The sequence below is a fragment of the Neodiprion lecontei genome, chromosome 7 (genome assembly GCF_021901455.1).
Source record: "Neodiprion lecontei isolate iyNeoLeco1 chromosome 7, iyNeoLeco1.1, whole genome shotgun sequence".
Classification (NCBI taxonomy): domain Eukaryota; kingdom Metazoa; phylum Arthropoda; class Insecta; order Hymenoptera; family Diprionidae; genus Neodiprion; species Neodiprion lecontei.
Window position 1 is genome coordinate 24,916,521 of NC_060266.1, and position 27,630 is coordinate 24,944,150.

A 27,630-nucleotide genomic window follows, 5' to 3' on the forward strand; every position below is an offset into this window, starting at 1 on the left:
TATCTATCTTCGATGAATACATTTTTCGCACTCTATGGTTTTTTTTTTATTTTTTTTTTTTTACACTTCCCATTTCTTTCTCTGCGCATTTTTTTTTTTTTTTTTATCGCAGGCTCCCCCGCCATACGCTGCGGATGGCTAAATCTCAGCGAACATAAATACAATTATACGTATAACATGTATAATAATATAATAATATGCGCGCCAAAAAAAAAAAAAAAAAACACGCCACGGTTGTTTGTTCTTGAATAATAACACTCCGGAATCTTTTGTTATTCTCTGCGTCTGACAATGAAACGTTATTTTTTGTACGGGTATTTTGTCTTATGTCTCTTCCTCTTCCTCTTCCTCTCCTCTCCTCTCCTCTTTTGTCACTTTATTTAATTTTATTTACTAAATTATTTTTTCTCGTCTTATATATTGATGTTGATAAAGTATTCAGAATTAGAACGTGAGTTAGGAACGTAAAAAAAATGTGTGCCCGTGATTATATTATTATTATATATATATATATATATTATATATATGATACATGATACATATTACGTGTTATAACACTGAATTGAAATTGTGTGATGCGTTTGATAATAGAATTTTTTTCCTTTTTTCGTAAATATGGTTATAAAATTATGATCAAAGTGTAAATATCTTGTTTTGCTTGTTTCAAATTACAGAAAACTGAGCCAGTGATCGCTAAAGTGGGGGGATTGTGAAGAAGGAAAAAGGAGCAAGAAGAAGAAGATAATTAAATAAAATAAAATAGAAGAAAATCGAGCAGCGGAGGCAGAAATAAAGTGAATTAAATGAACAATTAATTAAACGTTAAAGGAAAAATTAACCGTCAATTTCTATCATCATCGTCTTCTGCTTCTTTGTCGTCGTAGTTGTGTTTTCTTGGTCTGACTGTGTCTGACTCTTTTTCTTCGTTTATGTGTGCGTGCGTGCGTGTGAGAGAGAGAGAGAGAGAGAGAGAGAGAGACGTGTCGAAGAATTAACATCGCTTTTTGGAATTAAATTACATACCGTCACATGACGCGTGTCGTGCGTAAATATAACAATGTGAAAGTTATTGAACCAAAGTTGACGTTAGTAAGTATATAACAAATAACGATTAACAACGATTCGAAGAATGTCGATGAAAACTGTTGTATAAAAAAGAATCACCTCGGAATAAGGGTTGTAAGGGACGAGATAAAGGGGTTGGGATGGTCTACGTGTGTAAAACGACGATATTGTGAGGGAAGGAAAAAAGAAAAAAAAAAAGATGCTGAAAACTATCGATAACATTGTACGTGTATGCGGTGTAAAGAAATTGAATAAAAGAAGAAAGAAATGACGAGAGGAGGTGGCGGTGAAGGAGGAGGCGGAGTTGGAGGAAGGTAAAGAGGAAATGATTACTATAAATTGATATTCGATATTTTGATCGGCAAGATAATAATAATAATAATAATAATAATAATAATAATAATAATAATAATAATAATAATAATAATAATAATAATAATAATAATAATAATAATAATAATAATAATAATAATAATAATAATAATAATAATAACGATAATGATAATAACAACAATAATATATCATGCATACAATTATCCACGTGAGCAAGGAAAAGAGAAATATTTTCACCCCCCTCACGTTTCACAACCGTCGTTGAACCTTCGGACGGTGAGCAAGAAAATTAATTAAACGAACTAAAGAAATAATATTAAAAAAAAAAAAATAAAAAATTCATCGGTACGATTTTTAACACTTAAAGTTTCGATTTACCGTTGTTGATAATTTTCGAAAAGAAGAGGAAAACAGCAGCAACGAATCAAATTAAATTTAAAAAAAAAAAAACAAAAAGCTTGACGAGGATAATACCAAAGTGTTTTTTTTTTATTTTTATTTTTATTTTTTTTATTCTTCTTGCAAAAATGTCCTTAACGCGCGAACAATCTTACGCCGTTGGATAACAGATGGAAGTGTGTAAATCGTTATGTAATAAAAGAGATGTAATATTACAGAAGCAAAAAAAAATTTAAATAAATGAATGAAATAAAAAAAATTTAAAAGAGAAAAGAGAAGAAGGAAAACATTTTACAAAGCGATGGACAAATGTAAGATTGGGTAAAATAGTTGTATAAAAATCTGATAACTGCACAGTGTATACCTGAAATTATTGTATTATAATAACAATAATAATAATAATAATAATAATAAAAATACAAATAAATAAATCAGGATGGGGAGAAGAACGGTGAATAATATGAGGTGGAGAGAGCATCAGCGAAACGAAAACGACGACGGCAGCGTCGCGACGACAACGACGAAGACCGCGAACGAATCGTCGACGTCGATTTTGAACAGCCTCTGTTACTCGTGCAGAATTTGTCAGGCCGACGAGGCTGGGCGAGATAAAAACGAAAATACGGTGGGATATCGATGCGAAATATGCGAACGTCTCCAGGGTAGCGTCGGCGACGACGACGTCGACGATTTGTCGACGAACGAGGAGGAGGAGAAGAAGAAGAAGGACGAGGAGGATCATCGCGGGAAACGGAGGAGCAGATTATTTTCACGGGGTTTTTTTAACGCCTCGTCAAAACTCGAACCACTAGCTATGGACTGCGGTCGACGTCAAAGCGACGTCGGTCAGTGGCTGAGATGCGCCTCGAGTGTCGTGCGATGGCGTCGTTTCACGAAATCGTTTTCATTTTCGTTTAAGAATTATTTTAACGCTTCCTCATCGTCGTCGACATCGTCGTCATCATCATCATCGTCATCATCACCGTCGTCGTCGTCGTCGTCGTTATCGTCAACGACGACGACACGTCGACCAAGTTGTTGCTCCTCATTGTCCGTACTGTTCAGGAATCTATCGACGATCAATGTTTCTACGATATTTTTCATCGTTCTATTCATCGCGAACTTAAATTACGCGTCAACTACAAGTGCTCACGGTGTTTACGATACCTCGGACAATCGATATTATAATTCTAACGGTCGTCATACTCAACACTTTGATCACGCCGTCAGGGATATTTCTTCGTCTTCTTCGTCTTCTTCTGCTGTTGCTGCCGCTGCTTCTACTTCGTCTTCTTCTACTTCGTCTTCGGCGAAACGAACCGGTGAGTTGACTTATCAATTAACCTTATATTTATTAGTATTTATTTTATGAATATAATACACACACACACACACACAGAGATTTTATTCATCGTCAGTATTTCGATGTGTTTAAGCGTACGTTTAAGTACACGTAAATTTGGGGGACGCTTTTGTTTTTTCTTTCTTCTTCTCTTACGCAACTTTAACCCTTCGACTTATACAAAATAACACGAATAAAAAAATCAGGATAAAATATAAATCCGATACGAAGTTTCAAAAATTCATGATGGTGGATCCAATATGGTGGACGATAGTTTCAAATTTTATGAAATAGGGTGCAAAAATCTTACGCAGGTGTTTCAGGAATTGCTGATTGGATTTGCCGTACTGAATTACCAAAATCTGATTTCAGATTGTTAATCAGCGATTCCAAAAATTTCTCGTCACAGAGTTTTATTCTCCGGATTAGATCAAATTTGAAATTTTTGTCCGCCGTGTTGGATCCGTCGTCTTGAATATTTTTAAACCCGTTATCAGATTCGTAATCGGCGAGCCCAAAAACGTATAATTTATGTAAAACGCGTATACGTTTAGAAGGGGTAACTTTTGACTTTTGATTTGATTCTTTCAATCAATTTCTTTCCAGCAATAATAATTTACAATGTACCGCGTTAATTACTCCAGAGTATTGAAAACCTATCGGTATACTATCAGAAATAGGAGAACACCGCAAAGAGATATGTTTTCAAGTTTGTCTAAATATACAAAAAATTGATGCAAAATGCCGAAAAGGTTGAGCATCTTTTTTTCGAAAGAAGCAAGAAAAGTTGAGAAATTTTTTGGCCGTTGATGAAAATGGTAAGAATGAAAAAAAAACAAAAAAAAAAAGTTTCCCTTTCCCGAAGAAGTTAAATTCTAACAACAACTTTCTATTAAACAGATGAAAAACGTTGTTTTTCAACACCGATTCATTCGGAGCTTTATTTATTAGATGTAATCGAATTGGCACTGTTAGCGTTCGGATTTTCATTGATCGTATGTGGAGAGAGAGAAAAAAAAAAAAAAAAACAAACCGCTTATCCGGTTATGAAAATTCAGACCATTATTCGAACTACATATTTTTATTTCAACACCGTGCATCAATACACGTGTCTTACGTACGTTGTGATAATACACCGTATACGTGTATATGTAGATTTCGTGCGATGTGTAATTTACTAATTACGACCAATCGCGTCGCGTTCATTAGTCTAATAAATCACCGCGGTAAGAACGTCGACGACGACGATGACGGTGATGATGAGAATAAAAATAAGTTACAGCTCCGGTGTCGGCGGGGAGAGGAGTTTGGTCTTGATAAGAATTTTTCAGAAGTGAATGGACAATCTTATCTTTCTTTCACGTAACTAACTAACTATAACGATACGCATGAGGTCTACATAGATATACACGACCACGTATGTATTTGTATTTAGCCGCCGACGGTTTGTTTTAATGTTTTTTTTTTTTTTTTTTGTTAGTTTTTCTCTCTCTCTCTCTCTCTCTGTCTTCCTCATCTCCTTATCTGTCGCATACAACATACGTTGCGTATGGTGTAACAACCATAGTTTACATACGTGACATACGCGACATACGCGTGTAACGTTCGTTGAAATTATTTCTGTTTACCGAGGCACACGTGTCAATGGCGCGTAAGTAAGATCGCGGTTCTTCACTTGACCAAACAAGCGTACGGACACGGATGTACGACGTGTACCTACTACAGGTAGTACCACTTATATTTATACGTGGTTATGTACGCAGAGTGGGGAAGAAAAAAGAAAGAAGGAAGAAGAAGAAAAAAAAATATTATACGAAATAAAAAATTTGAGCGCGGGGAGAAAGAACGAAGGTGTGGGAACAACGGTGGCGCCAGTCGAGAGTCGCGTTAAACAACGATATATGCATTTTAATATTTATATGTTTGTATGTAAAACGCTCGAGTGAAATGTATTCGAGGAGAAAGAAGAGAGAGAGAGAGCGAGAGAATTGTACGTTGTATACGTTTTATATATGCGAAGGATTTCGTAAATATTTTGTTATAAAAAAAAAAAAAAAAAAAAAGAAAAAAGAAAAAGAAAATCAAAATTAAGAAAAATTAAAAAGACCCAAAATACACATATTACAACGTATACATATATGAGATATATTGTTATCGCGCGAGTTTATACGTTGGAGGAAAATGTCGGAACCGTCTCATTGTTTTTTAATTTATTTAATTTTTTTTTTTTAACAGAGTTTTGAAAAACCCGTTTTATTTTATCGTGAATAAATTTCATGCATACACGCGCCTGTGTACGATACATAGACGCAATGTAAGCGAGAACGTTTGTATTTATTATCGTTGTAAAACGATAATTTTTATACCGAGCAACGATCGCCGGCAGGAAACGTAGTACAATTACTATATCCTATATCCTATATACACATACCGAATGAAACGTACAACGTCATCGCGTGCCTATGTAGTATAGATAGGTGGTATGTATTGCGCGATTGTTAGAGGCGCCAATGTGATAAGAATCTGCACATTCATAAAGAGAGAGAGAGAGAGAGAGAGAGAGAGTGAGAGAAGAGGGCGGCTGGGAGGAAGGGAATATTTATCACAACGGTTCATCATCTGACGCAATTAATTATCCGAGTAAAATGGAGTTGTCGTTTCTAATATCTTGATTTTACACTATTTTTACAAAATTGAGACGATTTGAAAGAAAGAGAGAGAGAAAATTGATGCGCTTTTTTTTTCTACATCCCTTCTTTTACATACACACGTACCTAAAACCTTTTACAATCATTTTTCTTCAGTCTTTAACAAGAATATTATATGTATATATATATATATAATGTTTTGTTAATATGCTGTGAAACTTTCGCGATTGTATTGTTCTAATAAATATAATGCGTAAGCTTTGACTTGTGATTTATACTACATTATATATGTCGAAGCAAATTTTTGCCAAAAAAAAAAATTGTCAAATTTTCGAAATACCCAAAAATTAAGTTTCGATAGAGAAAAATTGCGTAAATTAAAATATATTCGCACAGCGTAGTTTACTCGACGTGTGGGTGTAAAAAATGAGAAAATCCGAAACAAAGAAAAATCAAAATGGTGAAATTTCATCAAGCCAGAAATTCAGAGGACTGAAAATCTTGGATCATTCGGAATTTCGATGTTTCAGATTTGTAAATTTTCTCATTTACGCACTTTCCGAACTTTGACTTGTCGGAATTTGTCGCTTTCGAAACTTTTCAAATTCGGAATTTCAACACCGCCTCAAAAATCAGCAACAAGGAAATCTCCTCCTTCTTCTTCTTCTTCTTCTTCTTCTTCTTTTTCGCAATAATATGTAGCGATTATTCCGCTTAACGCGATTTATCACTTATATTATTATTATTATTATTATCATTATTATAATTATTAAACTCGTTAAAATTGTTGTTGTCCGAATTGCGCGAATCGTCCGGAACTCTCTGCGTAACTCTCTTCGGTTGGATCTCGAATTCTTCGGAACGCCGAGGAGATAAGAAAAATACCGTGGCACAAGATACTGGCTGCGTGTACGTTTGACGTTGCCATTGAGAATTGAACGGTGGCCGGGGTTTGCAATTTTTTTCCTTCTTTTCTTCGCACACCGATAAAAAAAAAAAATAAAAAAAAAAAAAATAATATCATTATACATCACGTGGATATCATATGTAATATTGATTCGTGCAGAATTTGTTTCACTTCGTTCGGACTTTTTTTTATTCACCCTTTCTCTTCCTCTTTAAATTTCATTATCTTCCGATTATACGTTAATCAATGTTAAAAATTTATCCCAACTTTGAGTTGATTTTTTCTTCTTTCATTTCTGTTGTGGGGGGGGGGGGGGGGGGGGGGGGAGAAACGATCGGGTTACAAATCATACGCTCGGTTTTTTTTTTCTTTTTTTTTTTTGTCGTCTTATCACTAATGTTATATCGATACAGTTTTGATCGTCTTTATTTTCTTCAATTGTTCATTCATGTTTTGTAACGTTGTGCGTATAATAACGGAACGGAGGTGAGGAAAAAAAGAACAAATGAAAGAGACGAGATTAAAGAATTTTCGAGAGCGAGGGGAAGAGAGAGAGAGAGAGAGAGAGAGAGAGAAGGAGAAGGAGAAGAAAAGGGGGAAAAAAAATGAAAATAAAAAAGGCGAACAACAAGATAACAATTCACGCCTCCGTTTCCGACGATGATCTTTGTCTCTGACAGTCAGCGACGACGCGTGTCTCGTTATTGACGCAAGGGTCTATATTCGATGGATTATGTATTATGGATAGGGTATGTAACATGGGCGTCGTGTAAATTTAGGCGTACGAAACGATGTTCTATTTTTGCATCGGTCTTTACCTTTAAAAACGCGGAAGGAGAAGAAGATGAAGACGAAGATGAGGATGACGATGAAGGCGAATTTTGCGTCGATGAATCACGCGCCTTTCCTATCGCGTCGCATCGTCTCGGTGTGACGTAGGTGCTTTTTACAAATTTTCCACAACCCGAGACGATGTTTTTTTTTTTTTTTTTTTTCCTTCACATCCTTCTCTATCGTTTCATTTGTTTGTTTTTCTTTCTTTCTTTCTTTTTTTTTTTTTCTCTTCTTCTTCATCCCCGTTTTTCTCTCCTTTTCTACGCGCGCATCGCGACACTAATTCTTTCTTCTTTCGATTTTCCACGATCGTTGTTGCGTACAATATCGCAATTCTAAGATCTGTTGATATAATATTATTTATTAATTATTTCCTTTACATTATCGTACAAATTCGTTGCAAGACGATTGATTTTTCTTCACGCCGATATCGAAATTGTGCGAATGTGTGTGGGAGGGGCGGTCAAAGGAAAAAAAAAGCTAAACACACATATATATATGTGTACATATATGTATATATATATAAAATTGTACATTAGCTTAGGTACTGGCAGCATGTTACATGCATGCACGTATGCAGGCTATTGACCCGCGGTGATTGATTTGATTAATTCTCACAAATCTTTTTATATTCGTTATATATATATATATATATATTTGTAATATATCTCGAGTATTTAACGCGTATATGCGTGTGTATGTTACGCATGGTAACCGATTCACCAACAAGTTCAAGGCTGCAAGGAGAGAAAGAGTTAGGGAGAGAGAGAGAGAGAAGATCGGTTTTTTCCCTTGGGTTAAAAGTTAAAAAGATACGAATGCATGTACGTACGTATTCCCTGCACACACACACACACACACACACACACACACACGTTGGAAATTGTATCGTTTTACGCGATATTTAAATGCGTCCGTCGATAAATAATTCGTAGAACTATATCGAAGATATAATTCACGATTTGTCGAGTAGGTAGATTAAATGAAATAAAAATTGAACAACCTGAATGATTGTTTAACGATTCGACGATATTTTCTAAATTTGATTCAGCGTTGCAGCAACGTACGTTGCCAACTTGCCTTATCGTCGTCATATTATATCGAATGATACAAGTAACGATAATATATTGTATATGTATATTAATTATATATTCGGCCTCTCAGGGCCAGCCAATAATTGGCAATTGATCTTCGTGTACCTTGGAAACGATCTTTGAACGATTCCTCGCCCTTTGATACCCTTTCATGATTGTACTTACGAGAATCTTGCAAGCTTACGTGTGACGCGTACATGTGTAATTGGACGATTCAGGCGGTGAACTCTCCCTCGCCTATTATAAATAAACTAACGCACTCGACCCATTCGTTATATCGATTTGATATACATTTAACGTCGGTACTAATGTACGCATTATATATTATAACGAGGGCATAATTTCGAAAGAATTTAGGTCACTTTCGTCGGAGTTATACAAACAGCATCAAGCAACAGCAGCAGCCTCGTTTGTAATTTATTCATTTGTTTATTTATATATTTTTTTTTTCGTCTTATCCCTAACGATGATAATGATGCAGCAAACTTTCGTTTGTCCACGCATGGAAGAAATTCCCGTTAACAATTTGTTATATTATTACGTTTCAAGTGAGCAAAGAAAGCAAGGAACAACTAGAATTTCGAACTACGAATTCATTCACGAATTGATTAACGATTTTAATGCCCTCGGATAGCGTGTTAAGTGAAAATATGACGATTTTTTTTTTTATTTTGAACTACTAATGGATCCACCGTTACGAATTTTGGATTCCTGACCTTGGATGCGTTATCGGTAACCCAAAAAATCTTCGTCTACCGATTTCTACCAAAATCGGAATATTTTTAGATTTTTTTCCATCACATTGGATCGACATTTTAAATTTTTCAATTTGACTTCTGATTCGTGATCAGCCGGCCAACAAACCGACGATTACCAATTTTCATCAAAATCCAAATGTTTTTAGTTTTTTATTCAGCTTGTCGAATACGCCGAATTGAAATATTGCAGATCTGACCTTGGGTTCTTGATTAGCGACATAAAAAACACCTCACGGTATCAACTTTCATCCAAATCCATTCGTTAGTTCTCAAGACATCGTAACTTTTATTTTATATTTTGGAACTTTGTTATTTAAATTATTGATAATGTATCGAACCGATCAAAGCCAAAATCTAATCAGTTCTAAGTTTGGAAAAGCCGCGTCGATTGAGACGAAAATCATTGAAATCCGGTAACTCGTTCTCGAAATATCCTTCGGATCAAAAAAAAATATGTCTATTTTGCGTATAAGGGAGGAAATTTTTCTTTTTCTTTCTTTTTTTTTTTTTACTTCTGTGGCGATAAATAAGTAATACATGCAATATGCACGCGTACAGCGAATTAACGAACGATTCATTTTTCCTCTCACTGCATTCTTCCATACACGTATACATACTGTTATACGTAAAAAGTATACAGTTACTATTATTTTATACGTGTGTACACGTGTATTAAATATTAGGTATGTAAGAACCGCTGCTGCTGCTGCCTGCTGTTGTTGCATTTGCACAGAGTCACGACCTACGCCACTTGATTCCTGCTTTTCATGATAATTTTTTTTTTTTTTTTTTTTATCTCCCTGTGCACTTGCGGCACTTGTCTTTTGTTTTTCTCGCGTCCGATTACTTTTTTACCGCTCTCTTCTTTTTTTTTCCGTTCTTTCTTTTTGTTATCTCAATTTCTTATCTTATCTTCTTTTTTTCTCTCTCTCTCTCTCTCCCCTCTCCCCGTCGCCTTGCTTTCTTTTTATCTGTTTTCGATTTTTTTTTCTCCCGTCTCCCAATTTCGGTCGTTTTATTTATTTATTTTTTTCCTTTTCCCCCACCTACATCGTTCGAATAATCTTTTCCTCAATTAAGTTTGTCGTTAGTTTTGTTTTTATGAATAATAATAATAATAATAATATATGTAATGTTATACGCAGATCGATATCACTTGGTGATTTGTTACATAATTTCTGAATTATACATCGTATGTATGTATATTTAAAATAAAATTGATTATAACATTTTGTAACGGTAATTTTACTTCCGTTGACTGAGTTTTATTTTTTTATTGTTCTCGTCACGCGTGATAACAATAATAATAGTAATAACAGCAGCAGTAATAATGACGATAATAATAATAATACCAGCATAATACCGTAACGCAATTTCGAATTGCAATTATTTCGAAACGTTGTTGCCAAATTCTACTAAACTATATTACATACGTTTAAAGATAAAGAGAGTGAAATATAAACGGTGAAATTTTGACGAGGTGATAATGTTTATTACCTCGTGTTTTTTTTTTTTCCCCCTCAATTCTTTACAATATATATGTATATATATTGTAAGAAGGTCTGAGGCTATAGGGTTTATATTATATAGGAGGGTCTCGACGAGGATCGCGACGTTTCGAAAACACCGGAAGTTGAACGTCTAGACGGTTTTTTTCTCTCACCAGCTCAGTAAAGGCCTCGGATCTCGGTTCATTCGGCGCACACGTGGACGGAACAAGCGCTATATGTATAACCTCCCTTCAAAATCACCTAACTTCCCCTCATCTTGTGCTTCTCCGTCCCTACGATCATATTTCAATTATACTCCTCTTTCTCTCGCTGTTAATTTACTTGTTCATTTATTTATTTATTTATTTATTTATTTGCAATATGAGTCGTGGGTGACGTCGAAGACGAATATTGCAAATACGCGAAGCGAAAAGGCCGTTTTGCTTTCTTTTTTTTTTCCACACGATTCTTTATTTAAGAAGAGTATGTTGCACGTTTTCTTCACGAAACTCGAATTTGAGGTTAGAGTCGCGCAACGTCAGATTTGCTCGCGACGGCGCGTGCGCGCGATACAAAAAAGACCACTTTCAGGACTCCTGGGATTGAAATCATTCGAGCGACGTAGAAACGGGTACTTTTTGTACGGAAAACGCGCATGGAAAAGAAAAAAAATGCGTAAAACATACTCGCGTTGTGTATAATGATGCATATTGATGTTAATAATAACGAGAGAAAGAGAAACAAAAAGCCTAGATTGGTGTAACAAATAGAGGAGAAAAGAGAATTTTTGAATCTTCGATGATAAGAAAACTTTGACACTGCCGGAGGAACTGGCGCGAAAAAAAAGAAATATAAAAAAAAAACGGAATCGTATTTTATCATGTATAATTGATACGGATATATCACCGTATCCTAATTACGCGTAATGCAAAAACGTTCGTGTTTAAACTATCGTTTTATTTAATCATTTATTTATTTCTTTACGTTTCTACGATGAGTAAAAGTGTATTACAAAAAAAAAAAAGTTACAATTCAGTCGCTATAAATTAGGAAAAAAATGTTGGGAATGAAATTTTCGAGTGCTTTTTTTTCCCCCCCGTGAAATTTCAAAATTGTTGTAACAAGACACGTTGAGAAATGATGTATTGTTTACTGACAACATGCTTTTACCGCAGATGTGATATTGGCTAAATTTACATTACGTGACTCGCGTGTATCCGGTTGGGTGGATATCAGGCATGCACGCAATATTACCATACGTGCAGAATTCTGTAATGTATAATAATAATAACAATGACAGCAAGAATAATAATAACGACAATGACGATAATATTCCATGCATACTACATACGTACCATCATGCGTGAAACGAATCTATAGTATAAAATTTATTATATTTATGTATAATATGCGAATACATTATACAATTATAAATTACACACACGCGTGTCTTTGCAAAACAGTAGCCATTTATATGCATGTATGAATGTGTGCATTATTAAGGCGAGAGGAATGAAAGGCGGATGTAAAATTATACACAAAACTGAACACGCCTGTGCTGTGTATATATTCGTGGTTAGGGTTTTTAATTTCAATGATCCTCGTAGCTAGTCAATTAGCCACAAGTTAGCCACATATACCATGTATGTATATGTATGCATATTATACACACGCATACGAACATATGTGTATATTTGTATAAATACACGGTTATGTGTATAGGTATGTGAAGAAAGAGATGAATGAACGAATGAATGAATGAACGAATGAATGTGCGGCTGTCTGTACGAAACGCACGATAAAAAAGTAGCGAAGAGAGAAAGATAGAGAGAAAAGAAAAGAAATAACCAACGAATCGCGATTGCGGTCGGAGCCTCGTTCAGGCAAAGGGATGAATGAGGAAAACACTCGCCTCGTTTGTATGCGTCGTATTATCATATTGTATATGTTTACATCATGCTGAAGTCGATAACGTTGCCGCAACGATTCGCGACGAGGAAAAAGCGTTACTTCGCGATTTTGGAATTGCTTTTGGAAATTCGGTAAACCGCGATAAAAGGAATATATAGTCATATCTTGCAATCTTGGCTCGTTCGAGAAATTATTGTAAAAATAAGAAAGTAGCAATTTTTTTTACCCCAATTTTTCATTACGATAAAGTTACCGACTTGAACCTTCGTGTATCATGACGTCAGAGACTGATTGCCGGTGACATTTTGTCACCGCATAACCTATCGTAATACTTGGTGTTTCAAATTACTCATGTAACGTAAATTGATGAAACATAATTAATAATATACCTGCTCTGTCATCCGTACGCGAAAAAAACACGGTCACCTGTCAGTCTGGTTACTTTTTATTACGATTAGTATGATTTTTTTTTTTTTTCCACCAGATGACGCATTGCAAAGTGGTATTTTTATACCAGAATGGAACTTTTCAACCTGTTTGGAAGAAAATAATCAATAAAAAAAAAAATTTATTTCTCTCGAAACACCGTAGTATATATATATAATATACGTATATATACGGTATGTACGTTACGTTTCATCCCTGCTTTTTTTTCCCTCCATCTCATATGTATTTTCTCCTCTCTCTCTCTCCCTTCGTTCCTGCTCATTGCGCGTATTTCTGCGGGGATGAGAAATGATAAGCTGTGAACGACGATTCGTACTGTGGAGGGGGAAACTCGAGAATGACAGACCGGACGTTCGTGGCGCCATATCCGGTCGCTAGTGCTCGTGAATTCAGGTTGTTTTCATTCCTCGTTAAGATTAAACTACCGCATGTAATATACATGTGTGTATATATATATATATATTTGTAATATGCGTGTGCCTCTACAAGCGCATACATATCGCAACTTGCCAACCATAAAATACGCACCAAAAAATGCCAGACGTGTGTACAATATATACATTTCGTTTGGAGAGTAATCGTTGTATAATATTAGAAAAAAATTGTAAGAGGAAAAAGAAGGGAAAAGGAAAGAGAAAGAAAACAACAATATTATCCTCGGCACGCGAGTATTTCGAAAAATCGTATACGATATATTCTCAATTATATATATAGGTATAGAGAAAACGGTCAAGTTATAATATAAATGTGTGTAAAACATGTTGTTTGAAAGAATAAGAAAAATAAACAGCAAGCAAGAATAGAAAAATTTCTTTATAATATCGATCTGACGTTAATTAATTTAATACCGTATATATGTATGCGTGCAACGCGGCTGTGATGATGATGATTATTTTCTCCTTCGTCTTCTCTCTCTCTCTCTCTCTCACTCTCTCGGTATAATATCATGTACGGATATACCTACAGTATAATGTATAAGCAATAACGGAACTCGGCTCGTTAATACCTGAGCTCGCATTCAAATTGCTTGATCAGGCGGATCGAGCTTTTGGCTATATTGTTATACTCTGGATAACATGGATGGAAACCTAAAAAAATGAAACGTGTAGATGAAAAATTTTTGGTGAAATTTTTTTACTCGCGCGCGTGCCCAAAAAACTTTCGTATTTAATTTACCGATGAAAGAGTTTGCAATTTATACATTTTTTTTTCTTTTTTTTTTTTTTACATAGGTATGTATATGATGTATCTGGATATGTTATTTGAAAGAAAAAAAAAGAAAAAAGAAAACAATTTTTTCTTATTCGTTTTTTTTCCCCTCTCAATTTTCAATACCGGACCAACCTCCTGACGTTACGCAATTTTTTTCCATTATATATTTGAAAAATATGGAAAATGATTGCGTAAAAAAACAAAAAAAAAAAAAAAAAAAAGAAAATAAATTTGCAAAACGTAAAACCGTCGTAACTGCACATAATATTTATATATATATGTGTGTGTGTGTGTACTTATATACGTAATATTTTTTGTTTCAGTCTGTCAGAGCGTCGACGTGAGAAATAGCGTGAACCAATTTTCGCGACTGGAAGGATGTCGAGTGGTCGAGGGTTTCGTACAAATACTCTTGATCGATCACGCGAACGACACGTCCTACGCAAACCTTACATTTCCCGACCTCGTCGAAATCACCGGCTACCTTCTGCTTTACAGGTTATTATTATTATTTAATATCATTTATTATTATTGTTATTGTTTCGCACAATGATATTCCGTACCATAAATAACGCAATATAGTATTTTATTTTTTTTCACCCCATGCACAATAATATAGTGATTATTTCCAATCTTTCCTCACATACGCATATAAACCGGGACAATTTCTTGAAAATTGAAAATGAACCGCGCATGCGCCAAATAATTAAATCTCATTGGTCGGCGAAATCTTCCCGCAGCGATATTCTTGTCTGCGACGCAATCGGGCCAACCTACGCAAAATGTAACGTGTACGTTTGAATTTTCAAAGAGCACGAGCATCGAATTACGACCGTTCTTTGAAGAATCAATTTTCCGACTCGATAACAAATGCTTCCCAAAACTTTCCGAGTCGCTGCCCCAATTATTTGAGATTCTAACCTCGAAAATTCGTATCCACTACAATCGCCGCCAAAAACAGTTCGACAGCTGAAACTCGGGTTGGCCAGCCTGCGCGAACAGCCGATAAAACTCGCGCGTGCGCGGTTGATTTTCAAATTTCAAGAGATTGTCCCGGTGTATCTATAATATACGTATAATATTGTAAAACAATTCTGAAATACAGTTCGTGTGTTTCGTATATTATACGTATATGAAGTATCCAATAACGAAGGGTTGCAATTTTGTAATTACATGCTGTTGCTGTTGTATATTAATTTTCAAATTTCGTTTGTCCTCCAACGCGATACGCAGAGTGAACGGTCTCCGAAGCGTTGGCCATCTGTTTCCAAATTTGACGGTAATACGGGGACATTCGTTGTTCATAAACTACGCCCTTGTCGCCTTCGAGATGATGCATCTGCAGGAAATCGGTCTTCACTCGCTGACGAATATCGGCCGCGGCAGCGTCAGATTTGAAAAGAATCCGGCACTCTGCTACGTTGATACAATCGACTGGGACCTCATCATCGGCGTTGGAAAGGGCGAACACGTCATATCGGTAAGCCGCGGGCCTGACATATATTTTGTATAAATGCAACGATCACCGTCTTCCGGTTGGTTATTGACCTTTTCTTTCATGTTTTAAATATATATACATATATGTTTTTTTAAAATTATTTTTTCTACAATCCTTGTTCGTGAATTTCGTATTCGTGTAAGGGGTAGAATATTATTGCGTACATACATTTGTTCAATGTACGAGCTGTCTATATTACACGCAGGTATACATATAGTACGCGTTCTTGTTTTTTTTTCCCTTCAATGGTGTACAGACGAGGAAAAAAAGAAAAGCCCAGAAAATATTAATGGATTTTCTTGTAATAAAAAAAAAAAAAAAGCAGAAGGAAAAATGACCGAGAAACTTTAAGATGAAGATGAGGAAGAAAAAAGAAAGAGAATCGTTGAAAATCATCGTGGATGGTTGCCAAAGTTTATTTTTAGAACGTTAGTTGGGATATTATAGTTTGGACAATGAATCACACTTCCGGAATTTTTCTTTTCTGTTTTTTTTTTTGTTCCTTCTTCTTATTTTATGTTCTCATTTTTATACTTCTAGGTACGACCTTGGGATGAATGTATGTTTGTATGTAGGTCGTTGTATTTTTCAAGAAGGGCAAAAAAAAAAAAATTAGAAACAAAAAACGCCCACTGTTTCAATATTAGAACAAAGTTGTTGTATATATATATACATGTTGCACTCAACGCATTTTACGATAATAAATATAGATATGTAAATCGGGGAATTGAGAAATGCCGGTTTTTTTTTCTTCTTATTTTTATCGAATTCTCGGTGTGTATAGATAGACGATAATAAATCAAAATATGTTATTTATCTATGCGTATTTTATTTATTTTTTTTTTTATTTGTTACGAAACAGTGGTATTAATAATAATCGCAAATTCACCAAAGATTCGTATTATTATAGGTATATGTATATAATGTATGTATGTACATGCATACCCTATATACTTGACATGTTTGCAATTTTTTTTTGTTGACCTTCGCGCGATTGGACGTTTCTTTCACCACCGTTTTGTTTCGTTTAGTTCTCGCCATTATTTCTGCATCCGCTACGCTGACTTTTATACTCTCTCATTCTCCCTCTCTCTCCTCTCTCTCTCTCTCATTTGTTCTGTCTCTCTCTTTCTCTCAGCCTCTTTCCGTTTATCGCTCGCGGGAAAAATAGCGGGTAAGGAATTCGCCTGCGCTTTATTCGAGTATATGGTAATAATTGCATATAGGAGCTGTCTTACAGATAGATAGACAGAAGGAGCCAGAGAGATTCTTGACGAAGTACGCTTGCACTCTGGTGTGAGATTATTTTCTCATTTTCTCTCTTTCTCTCGCTCTCTTTTCCTCTCTCCCTCTTCGATTCCGTAGCTGTTCCCCTCATTTTGTGCGCAATAATGATAACGGAAAGCAAAATATCTCGAAAGCGTAAATAAAAAAAAAAAAAAATACAACGTAAGAAATAAGTCATTCACCGAAACTAATACCGCGCTGTATTTATCATGTTTACATATTTAAGGGGATGCTATAGTCCGTCCTTACCGACTGCGTTAAATGTCTTTCATTCTGTCTATTAATCAGATGATATTCATCGCGAGGCAAAAAAAAAAAAAAGAGTAGCCGTCAACAGCCGTATATTCTCTACATGCTATTTTGATGACAAATACAGCAATGCATATTTGTTTTATCCAAAAATAAAGAAATATCACGATTACACTTTTGTATTTTTTTATGCCATATCTTTATTTTTTGTGTATAATAAAAATGTATTCGCGTGATTTTTGCACAGAATTTCATGCAAAGTCCGGTTCCTATTCATTTGTTTCTGCCTCTGCGATACCTTCTCGTACTTGGATATTTAGAGATATCTAAATCAACATCAAAATCCAGTGTAACATTCCCTCAGCGTAGGTAATTCATTGTAGACCATTCGATAATAAGCTTCTAATAACATGTTAAAAGTATCGCAATTTATACACATAAATAACAACAATACTGTCAATAATTGCAAAGACGATACTGAAGGAGTAAAAAAAAAAAAAAAGGGAGACCTCGAATTCTTATTATTATTTTACCTGAATTATTATACGATTAAAAAAAAAATAAAAATTTCCTTGTGAATGAATTGTGAGAGTGGGTTTGTTATCATACTTTGCGTTTATAAATTTAATCCTTTTACTTATTATTTTTCTTTTTCTGTTTTCCTTTGACTCTTCTCATCATTCTTACATATTGTATAGGACATACGGATACGGTATCGTAATACGTTGTACGTATGTACAATACCTATGTAGCATGTAACGTGGAGTTCAAAACCGCGTGCTGTCCATGCGGATACGTATACGCATACCTATGTATGTACATACATGCATACATGCACACATACCATATCACACGTATAGTCTACGAGAAACTTATCTGTTCAACCGTTCATAACGCGTTCATACCGTATGCCATACACGTGTGTGTGTGTGTATGTATGAGTATATGCACCTAGTCGTACGTATCTCTTGACGGTGCAGAATGTGAGTATATATATATATATATATAGTGGGAATATGAGTGGTTACGTAGTGTAAGGTATTTTGTTGTGGCTGATTGCGAGACCAGTTATCATGTACGAATGTGTGCTTTATCTGTTGTCCGGTGCTCTAGTTCGACGGAAAGGTGAAGAAGCAAGCAGAGGAATTTTTTTATTTTTTTTTTTTTTATTTTTTTGTGAGGGGTGGGGGGTGTAAAATGCCCGTTACCAATAATATTACCCATTGATTTTGGTGGGTGTGTAAATTCTTTTTTTATTTCATGAGATTGTATGTAGTACCTGCGGTTAGTTTTATCAATCTTTTATTTAATTATTTATTTATCTATTAATTTATTATAATAAAGATTGTTAATTCTTATTTTAATACAAGTTTTTATATCTATCTTCCAGGGAAATAAACCAAGAAACGGATGTCCGGTTTGTGAGAAACACTGTCCGACACGATCGACGAAAAAGGATGAAACCTTGTGCTGGAACAGACAGTATTGTCAACATGGTGAGATTTTTCTCTTGCGTTATTTATCTGCGGTGTTTGGCATGCTTCACATAATACATTTTAAATAACGAATCTCGTTATATTTGTCGGCGGATAGATGTGTATGTATGTAATGTGATGACAAGTGTTGAGTGCGATAGAAAATTCTTTAGTATCGTACGACACAGCTATGAAATCAATACATCGTCGTCATTACATGTTGGGTATTTCGTAATTGTTAAAAGAAAAAGGAAGAAAGAAGAAAAAAACAAAGTCAATCCACCGCATGTTTTTCATGCGTAATTGTACTTGCATATATATTTTTTCCTCTTGTATTTGGAATTTTTTTTCTTTCTTTTTTTTTTCAACGTCTTTAACTTTGTTTTTACACAATATCTTATTTATGTACTGAAATCGTTGTCCAAGAATAAAAATGGTGTTGTTGTGTCTTGGATTAAACGTGAATGTATGTGTTTTTACACATGTCAAGATTTATTCATTTATATTAACAAGGATTATTTCCCTATTGCAGGTAACGACAATTTATAATGTAGATGTAAAATTTACGAAACAGTGACATTACTTTGAATATATAAGAAAAACTCCGCTATTTTCTTTCTTCTCCAAAATCATTCATCGAACGACTCGGGATTGATCTTGAACCTATGGGCTATATTGTAATTTTTTTTAACAGATACGATAAGAGAATAATAATTTTTTGTAACCAACAGTTTGCGACAAGTCTTGCGGAATCTCTGCGTGCAACAACAGCATGCCTGGGAAATGCTGTCATTCGTCTTGTCTTGGAAGCTGTACCGGAACGGGATCTCAGGACTGTGCCGTGTGTCGAGATGTGATAGTCGATGGAAATCGTTGCGCTAACAGCTGTCCGGAAAACACATATATGTTTTTGAACCGTCGCTGCGTACAGGAGAACGAATGCAGGAAGATGAAGAAGCCGCGTGAGGCGTTTGACATAGTCAAGGAGCACCCGTACAAGCCGTTCAATAATACTTGTGTGATCGAATGCCCACCCGGCTACATGGACGAGGAAGTGAACGGTAAAGCGACGTGCAAAAAGTGCGACGGATTGTGTTTGAAGGAGTGCAGCGGGACGAATGTCGACAGTATTGCATCGGCCCAAAAACTTCGCGGTTGTACTCACATAACTGGCAGCTTGGAAATACAGATAAGAGGCGGTAAGAATATCGTGAAAGAATTGGAGGACAGCTTGAGTATGATCGAGGAGATTGACGGTTATTTGAAAATCGTTCGCAGTTTCCCACTGATATCTTTGAATTTTTTGAAAAATCTACACACCATTCACGGCAAAGAACTAGAGAGCGGAAAGTACACCTTTGTCGTACTAGATAATCAAAATCTTCAGGAACTATGGGACATGGAGTCCCACAAGTCGATGAGAATCCTTGCCAACAACGGACCTGTCAAAGTTTTCTTTCACTTTAATCCAAAACTCTGCTTGGACACCATCGAAAAGTTTCGCAAAGGCGCTGGCCTGCCTGAGTTCTCGGATCTGGAGGTTGCCCCTAACAGCAACGGCGACAAGGTCGCCTGCAACGTTACCAAGCTTCACACTCGGGTTCAGAAGAAAACATCGAACGCCGCGCTGATTGCGTGGGAACCTTTTGACCACCACGATCAGAGGTCACTCCTTGGGTATGTTGTGTACTTTATCGAGGCACCGAACAACGTCACCATGTACGATGGAAGGGATGCCTGTGGCGGCGATGGATGGAGAGTAGACGACGTTTCGGCAGCTGAAAGTTCTGATCGGACGATCCATCAAAATGGAACTGACAGCGAAACTACCGAATATTATTCGCTGTTGACTCAGCTCAAACCTTACACGCAGTACGCGTTCTACGTTAAGACTTACACAATTGCTACTGAGAGGTCTGGCGCGCAGAGCGACTTGCATTACTTCACCACTGACCCGGACGCACCCAGCGTACCCAGGTCTCTTTACGCCTATAGCAATGCGAGCAACGAACTTGTCATAACATGGGAGCCACCGCTTCATAAAAACGGGAATCTTACCCACTACAGAATTATCGGGCGATGGGAGAAGGATGATAGAGCGTTTCTCGATCAGCGAAATTACTGTAACGAGCGTAAGTTTCTTTTTCTTTCTTAGTTTCCTCTTCTTTTTTTAAAGATACTTTCCTCCCAAGGTTTCTCGTTTACCGTTGACGAGATTGTCAAACTGCTGTGGCAAATGAATCCAATTGTAGAAAACTAAGAGTGTGCGAGACGTTTGCTATGATACTGAATGTTTCTTATTTTTTTTGTAGCCCTAAACTTTAGGGAGACGAAACCAATGACAACGCCGGACGAGGCAGCGCATCCTAAACCGACTGAAAATAAGAGGCCAAGTTCGACAAATGGAGATGAGATAGAAACTGACGATTCAAAGTGCAAATGTATCGACGACAAGGATCTCAGGGAAAAGGAGGTTTCGAGTTCTATAGCGTTTGAGGACGCGCTGCACAACCAGGTATACGTAAAGCGACCCTCAAGTGATCGCAGGAGACGTGATGTGAGTGAGATAGTCAAGACGGCTAAAATGTGGCAGGAACAAAATGTCTCGTACTCATATCCTGAGGTGAGTTTATATTCAAATACACTAGCCTTCAAATCGGTGAGATGAAGTTTCTCACCTAATCTATGTTGCAGGATAAAGATAACGCTTTGACGGATGACATGGTCAACGGTTCTATCAGCTTATTCAACAGGACTGTCTACGGGCAGACGAATTATGCTGTGAAAAATCTGCGTCACTACGCTGTTTACACTATCGAGGTACAGGCGTGCAGAGAACCAGTCCCTAACGAAAGCCAGAGCAACTACTGCTCGACGAAAAGTATCAAAACGGCCAGAACTGAGCCGCTTATATCCGCCGACGACATTCCGAACAATACTTTCGACCTGGAAGTTATAACCGGCAATAACAGTCGCTCCATGGTGAAACTGAGCTGGGAGGAGCCGCCCAATCCGAACGGTTTGATTGTCACGTATCAGATAGAGTACAAAAAGATCGATTTTCAAAACGTGAGTATTATCACATGCTTGGGAAAGGAGGTCATTGATCTTGATGTTCATTGTTTAATCGAGGCGCACGTTGATTATTTCAGGTCAAGGCTATGGTAATTTGCATACCTTGGCGAGAATTCGTGGATGACGGACACGTTTACGTTTTGAATGCATTACCGCCTGGAAATTACTCCCTGAGACTTCGAGCAACGAGTTTGTACGGAAATGGCGCTTACACGGTGACGAAACACTTCTACATTGAGGAACTGAACGCCGGAGGGTCCCATCCATACTTGTGGCCCCTCCTAAGTGTATTTATTCTGAGTGTTCTAATTCTGGGCGGTGGATACGCGTTGAAACGAAAGTTCATGCCTAATTCTTCGGAAATGCGGCTTTTTGCGACCGTCAATCCCGAGTATGTTAGCACCGTCTACGTACCCGATGATTGGGAAGTTCCACGAAAGAAAATAGAGCTGCTAAGGGAGCTGGGGAATGGATCCTTTGGCATGGTGTACGAGGGCGTCGCCAAGGACGTTGTCAAGGGAAAACCGGAGGTCAAGTGTGCCGTCAAGACTGTCAATGAAAACGCCACGGACAGAGAGCGTATAGAGTTTCTCAACGAGGCTTCGGTCATGAAGTTAGCATCCGAACTTTTCCACGTTTTACCAAAATTCATATCATAATTCATATATCTTTTGTTGTCGGGTTTTCGTTCGTCACTCATTACCGTCCATTTTCAGGGCATTCAACACTCATCATGTTGTGAGATTGTTGGGCGTTGTATCAGTCGGTCAACCGACACTTGTAGTTATGGAGCTAATGGTGAACGGAGACCTTAAAACCTACCTGAGAAGCCACAGACCAGACGTGTGCGAAAACTTTTCCAAGCAGCCCCCAACTTTAAAGCGGATATTACAGATGGCGATCGAGATCGCGGACGGAATGTCTTATTTGTCGGCCAAGAAATTTGTCCACAGAGATCTAGCGGCGAGAAATTGCATGGTCGCCGAAGATATGACCGTTAAGATCGGCGACTTTGGTATGACCAGAGACATATATGAGACTGATTACTACCGCAAAGGCACCAAAGGACTCTTACCGGTTAGATGGATGGCACCGGAAAGTTTGAAAGATGGGGTTTTCACAAGCTACTCAGATGTCTGGAGCTACGGTGTAGTTTTGTGGGAAATGGTTACTCTCGCCTCGCAGCCTTACCAGGGTTTGTCCAATGATCAGGTGAGTATCTTAAGAGAGTAGGGGTGTGCGTTTCGTTGTCTTTATCAAGTTTCTGTATGTAATCTGTCTCTTCTATCAGGTTCTTCGCTACGTTATCGACGGTGGCGTTATGGAGCGGCCCGAAAATTGTCCAGATTCGCTGTACAACTTGATGAGGCGAACGTGGAATCACAAACCGAATCAGAGACCGACGTTCATTGACATTGCTACCATGCTCTTGACTGAGGTTAATGTCGAGACGTTTGAAAGGGTCAGCTTTTACCACTCGCCCGAAGGAATCGAAGCCAGGAATCAGAACGCTTCTCATTCGCCGCAGACTGACAAGTGCGTCAAAGCCAGATAATTAATCGTCGAATCGCTCAACTACAAAGCGAAGAAACAGCAACGATAAAGTGATGGCGAATTATTTTTTTTAGGGATTTGGAAATGGAAACACTGCGCAACCTGCAGGACGAAGAGGCGGACCAGGAGGGAAGTGAAGAGTCACCGTTGAGGGAGGACTTTGGAGATTTTGCTAGCTTTGAACCGTCTGGTCCTAATTCTATAAAGATTAGTTCAAATCCTATATACGGTGCTACGACGCGTAACGATAATTCAAAGGTGTCGCCCAATTTTCACGAATTTAACTCGTCTAAGGTGCCGTTGAAGGCTGACTTCGATGATTTTGAGGGGGCGTCGATGGAATCGTTGAGATCGAGCCGAGACACGTTGGATTTACCATTCGCCGAGGACAGTTTAAAGTCCGTAAAAAATTCTCCCTTCGTCGACAAGAGAAACAATTCGCGCGTCAATTCGACCGGCGATAATTCCGTTTTAGGTAAAAACTCCATTAATCCCAATAACGTTGTTAAGAGAAATTTTTCGGAGAGTCCCAGATTCTCTAAAATAAAGAGCGAAGATCCTGACTACGAGAACAAATCCCCTGAGGTTTTTGTCACATCTGGCGATACGATAAAGAACACTAATGTTCATCGCGTTGAATTTCCGTCTATAGACGGAATTGATGATAAAAATATTAATGACAATGGAGGAAATAAGTCCAAAGTTGATTATAAGAGTAATAATAAACAAGAAGGCTTAAATAACGGTTATATTAGCGGTAAGACTACACAGTGTTAACAGATCGCGGTACGGCGTTCCTTGGCTGATTTTGTTTCATATTTTTTCCGGGCAAAACATATTACGAAAAGAAAAACGAAAAAAGAAAAAAAAAACCAATTTTTTTTTTTTGAAAACAACTGATAGCGAATGGCAAGAAAAAGAATATCTTTTCGTTATTTTTACAATGAAATTCCGTTTTCTCGAACTGATTATCGCGCGTGTTTTGTTACCTCGCAGCCACGGTTACACGCGCGTAGAACCAGGACATCTCAGGATAATTAAATACAAAATATTAAAATAAATAAATTAACAATTTTTTTTCTTAAAATAATTAATAATGAAAACGTAATACAAAGAAACTGACATGTGCGAGCTCTTGAAATTGAGCTTGCTACGACGTCGCTGTAGTTTCGAACGATCTTCTGCGAGATATGCAAGAAAGAAAAAGAAAAATTAGAAAAAGATGAAGACAAAAAAACTTGTAACAATAATAATAATTTTCCTTTGGTATTTTGCTCTTGTTTTGTTTAATTGTAAATTTTCTCAATTAATGATAAGCTGTATCCAAATATAATCTAAATTATTATTCAGTAATACAGTAAGCGATTAGGAAAAAAGAACGTTAGGGCAAAAAGAAATGTTACTAATATTAACAGTAATAATAATGATAATTATATTAACGATAATAATAATAATAATAATAATATTGATAATAATAACAACATGAATAATATTTTTTAGTGTAATGAATTTAAAGTTATTGTAAACTCTTTCTCGCGTATGGATATCCTAATATTAAATTTAATTCCTAAGAATGCGTAACTAGATCGTTCGAATACTACCAGAGACGTAAATTAAGTTTTGGGGCAACTCGAGCGGTAAAAAGTAAGTTATGATTGCCCTGGTGCCCTTTTTTTTTTCGTTAGTTGGGAAAATAATTTTACATTTTTGTTTCTAAGAGAGATTGAGAAACTAAGAAAAAGAGTAATATCACGGCCGATCCTTCGATTGTTCGCTGTTCCATTCAACGTCTAGCAACGAGCCACAAAGCATTTTCAACTTTATATAATAATAAAAAAAAAAAAAATAAAAAAAAAAAACTGTCTTGGAAGAGAGCAAAAGAGTGAAAGGGAGAGACAGAGAGAGAAAGAGACCGAAATTATGAAAGACCGAAGGAGAGGCACGCGGATAGAAAAAGAGGTGTAGAGAAAACTTGCAAAGATTCCGTTGATGATAAGATTAATTTGTGGGGTACAGTTTTTTTCTGTTACAAATTTTCCCCTTCGTTTTTCTTCGCCCGATCCTTTGATTTTCCTTAGCAAATAAAGAATGCAAGAAAAAAAGATGAAGAAAAAAAAGAAATAGAGGAAGATCGTTGTTTCGTTGACCAAAATATTAATGGCAGCATCATTAGTCGCATATACATATAGAGATGAAAAATAATCGAGTGTGACGGTCAAGTGAATGTTAAATTTCGCTCTAAAAGTCAAACCCTTTATTATATTATAAGTACAGAGACTTTAACGTTTTATCGATGACGTGAAATAATTTTTATCAAAAATTACTAACTGATTCCCCGTCACGAATTTTGAAATAATACAAACCTAAGTTGAAAATGAAATTGTAAGAAAAAACAAGCTGAAAACTTGATTGTCACTCTTCGATATGTTGTTACACCGTTAGGTACAATAGTTTATAGACTCTAATGGTTATTAGTATGATGACAAGTATCAAATCAGGATTGTTCAGAATATGTTTTAGTTATTTATTTTCATTCCATCGATTTTAAACTCGCACTGACAATAGTAGACGTTGAAATTATAAATCATTTTTCGGCAACGATTAATAGTCTACTAGTAAGACTGAAGAGTTTTTATATATCACGATGAAAAATTTCAATTCACGGCTTTTACAAATCCAATTATTCGTCAGTTATTAACAAAAATCCACCTGTCCTTAGCTATCAATTGTTCTCAGTATTTTTATTTATTTATTTTATTTCTTTCTCCTCATCTACTGCGCTAGGTCTCGAATAACTTTACCCACGTGGAATAATATTTGCTTTAACATGATTGAATTGAAATTCAATCAATTTACACTGTACGGTTTGAGAGTTACTTTTCAAAATGAAAAGAATGAATAGAAAAAATAGATAAATAAATAACATAAACAAATAGACAATAGAATTATTAAGATATCAAAGATTTTATTTATTACATATAACTTGTATTAATTTATAATATTACTATTACTATACATAACATAAATAGGTTTATACAACATACTCGCATTGTACTGAACAAATCCGAGGGTTGTATCATCTTTCTCGCCCTCGGTTACAAGAGAACGCATATTGTTCACTAAAATTGACAGACTTGTAACACGTGGTCGTTGTCACTGATCGTATAAGATTCACAAAAACAAAAACAAAAAAAACCTGTATCGACTGTCATTAACAGATTATTAGACTTAACACGAAGTAGCTCTCAAACTGTTTTGTTCGAGTTGAATGATAGTTGAATTACTAAATTTTTCTGAACCTTCCTGCATTCAATGTCGTTACCGACGAGAGAACCGGAGACTGTCATAGCCCAATGAGAGCCAAGATTGACGTCAGGAATGAGATATTAAAAGATGTTTGCGAGGACAAGATATTTATAACACAATAATTTCTATTGAAAAAGAATCTTGGAAGTAAAAGAAGAAATGGCAAAAAAAAAAAAAAAAAACGTTAGGGAACGAAAAATCGACCAATCGGAAAACGGTCACCGTTAGGGAAGAGTTATCTTTTTAAAACTGCGAGACTACTATTTCTACATTCTAACTCGAATGGAAACACGGAATATCTAAACGAAAAAAAAAAAAAACTAAAACATTTTTCCGATATTTCGCTAACACGCTTACACTTACCCGAGTAATGAAGAATACTGAAAGCAGAGAGGGAATTACGCAAAAAAAAAAAAAAATATAAAAAAAAAAGGGAGGAAAGAAAGCAAAAAAGGAATAATAATAATGATCGAAATAACAAAAATAACAATAAGACTAATGATAATAATAATAATAGTAGTGTAGTCATAATAATTATTATGAAGAAGTGTGGAGTTATAGAAAAGTTGAACGACGAAATCCCTACGACGAAAAAACATGTGTGTGTATATACATATATATATACACATACATATTATATATTGTATACAGTGAATGCACGTACGCGTATATGTATATGCGAGTGTATAATATTCTTCTTTTCAGTCATACAGAGACATACGCATATACGCTTACGCAAAGAGATA

The 27,630-nt window shown here is 36.2% G+C and overlaps 1 protein-coding gene across 3 annotated transcripts in view; it reads left to right on the forward strand.

The window, feature by feature from the left end:
* LOC107217407 (insulin-like receptor) overlaps positions 1-27,066 on the forward strand; it is a 45,359-nt gene extending 18,293 nt beyond the window's left edge. For all 3 annotated transcript variants that reach the window (XM_046745557.1, XM_046745558.1, XM_046745559.1), the window contains exons 2-12: positions 675-3,119; positions 14,764-14,938; positions 15,674-15,920; positions 18,865-18,970; positions 19,681-21,081; positions 21,262-21,572; positions 21,644-22,018; positions 22,102-22,637; positions 22,741-23,236; positions 23,316-23,560; positions 23,653-27,066. In XM_046745557.1, coding sequence (XP_046601513.1) covers positions 2,234-3,119; positions 14,764-14,938; positions 15,674-15,920; positions 18,865-18,970; positions 19,681-21,081; positions 21,262-21,572; positions 21,644-22,018; positions 22,102-22,637; positions 22,741-23,236; positions 23,316-23,560; positions 23,653-24,355 — 5,481 coding nt within the window. In that variant the 5' untranslated portion in view covers positions 675-2,233 and the 3' untranslated portion in view covers positions 24,356-27,066. The remainder of the gene's footprint in view (positions 1-674; positions 3,120-14,763; positions 14,939-15,673; positions 15,921-18,864; positions 18,971-19,680; positions 21,082-21,261; positions 21,573-21,643; positions 22,019-22,101; positions 22,638-22,740; positions 23,237-23,315; positions 23,561-23,652) is intronic.
* The last annotated feature ends 564 nt before the right edge of the window (positions 27,067-27,630 follow it).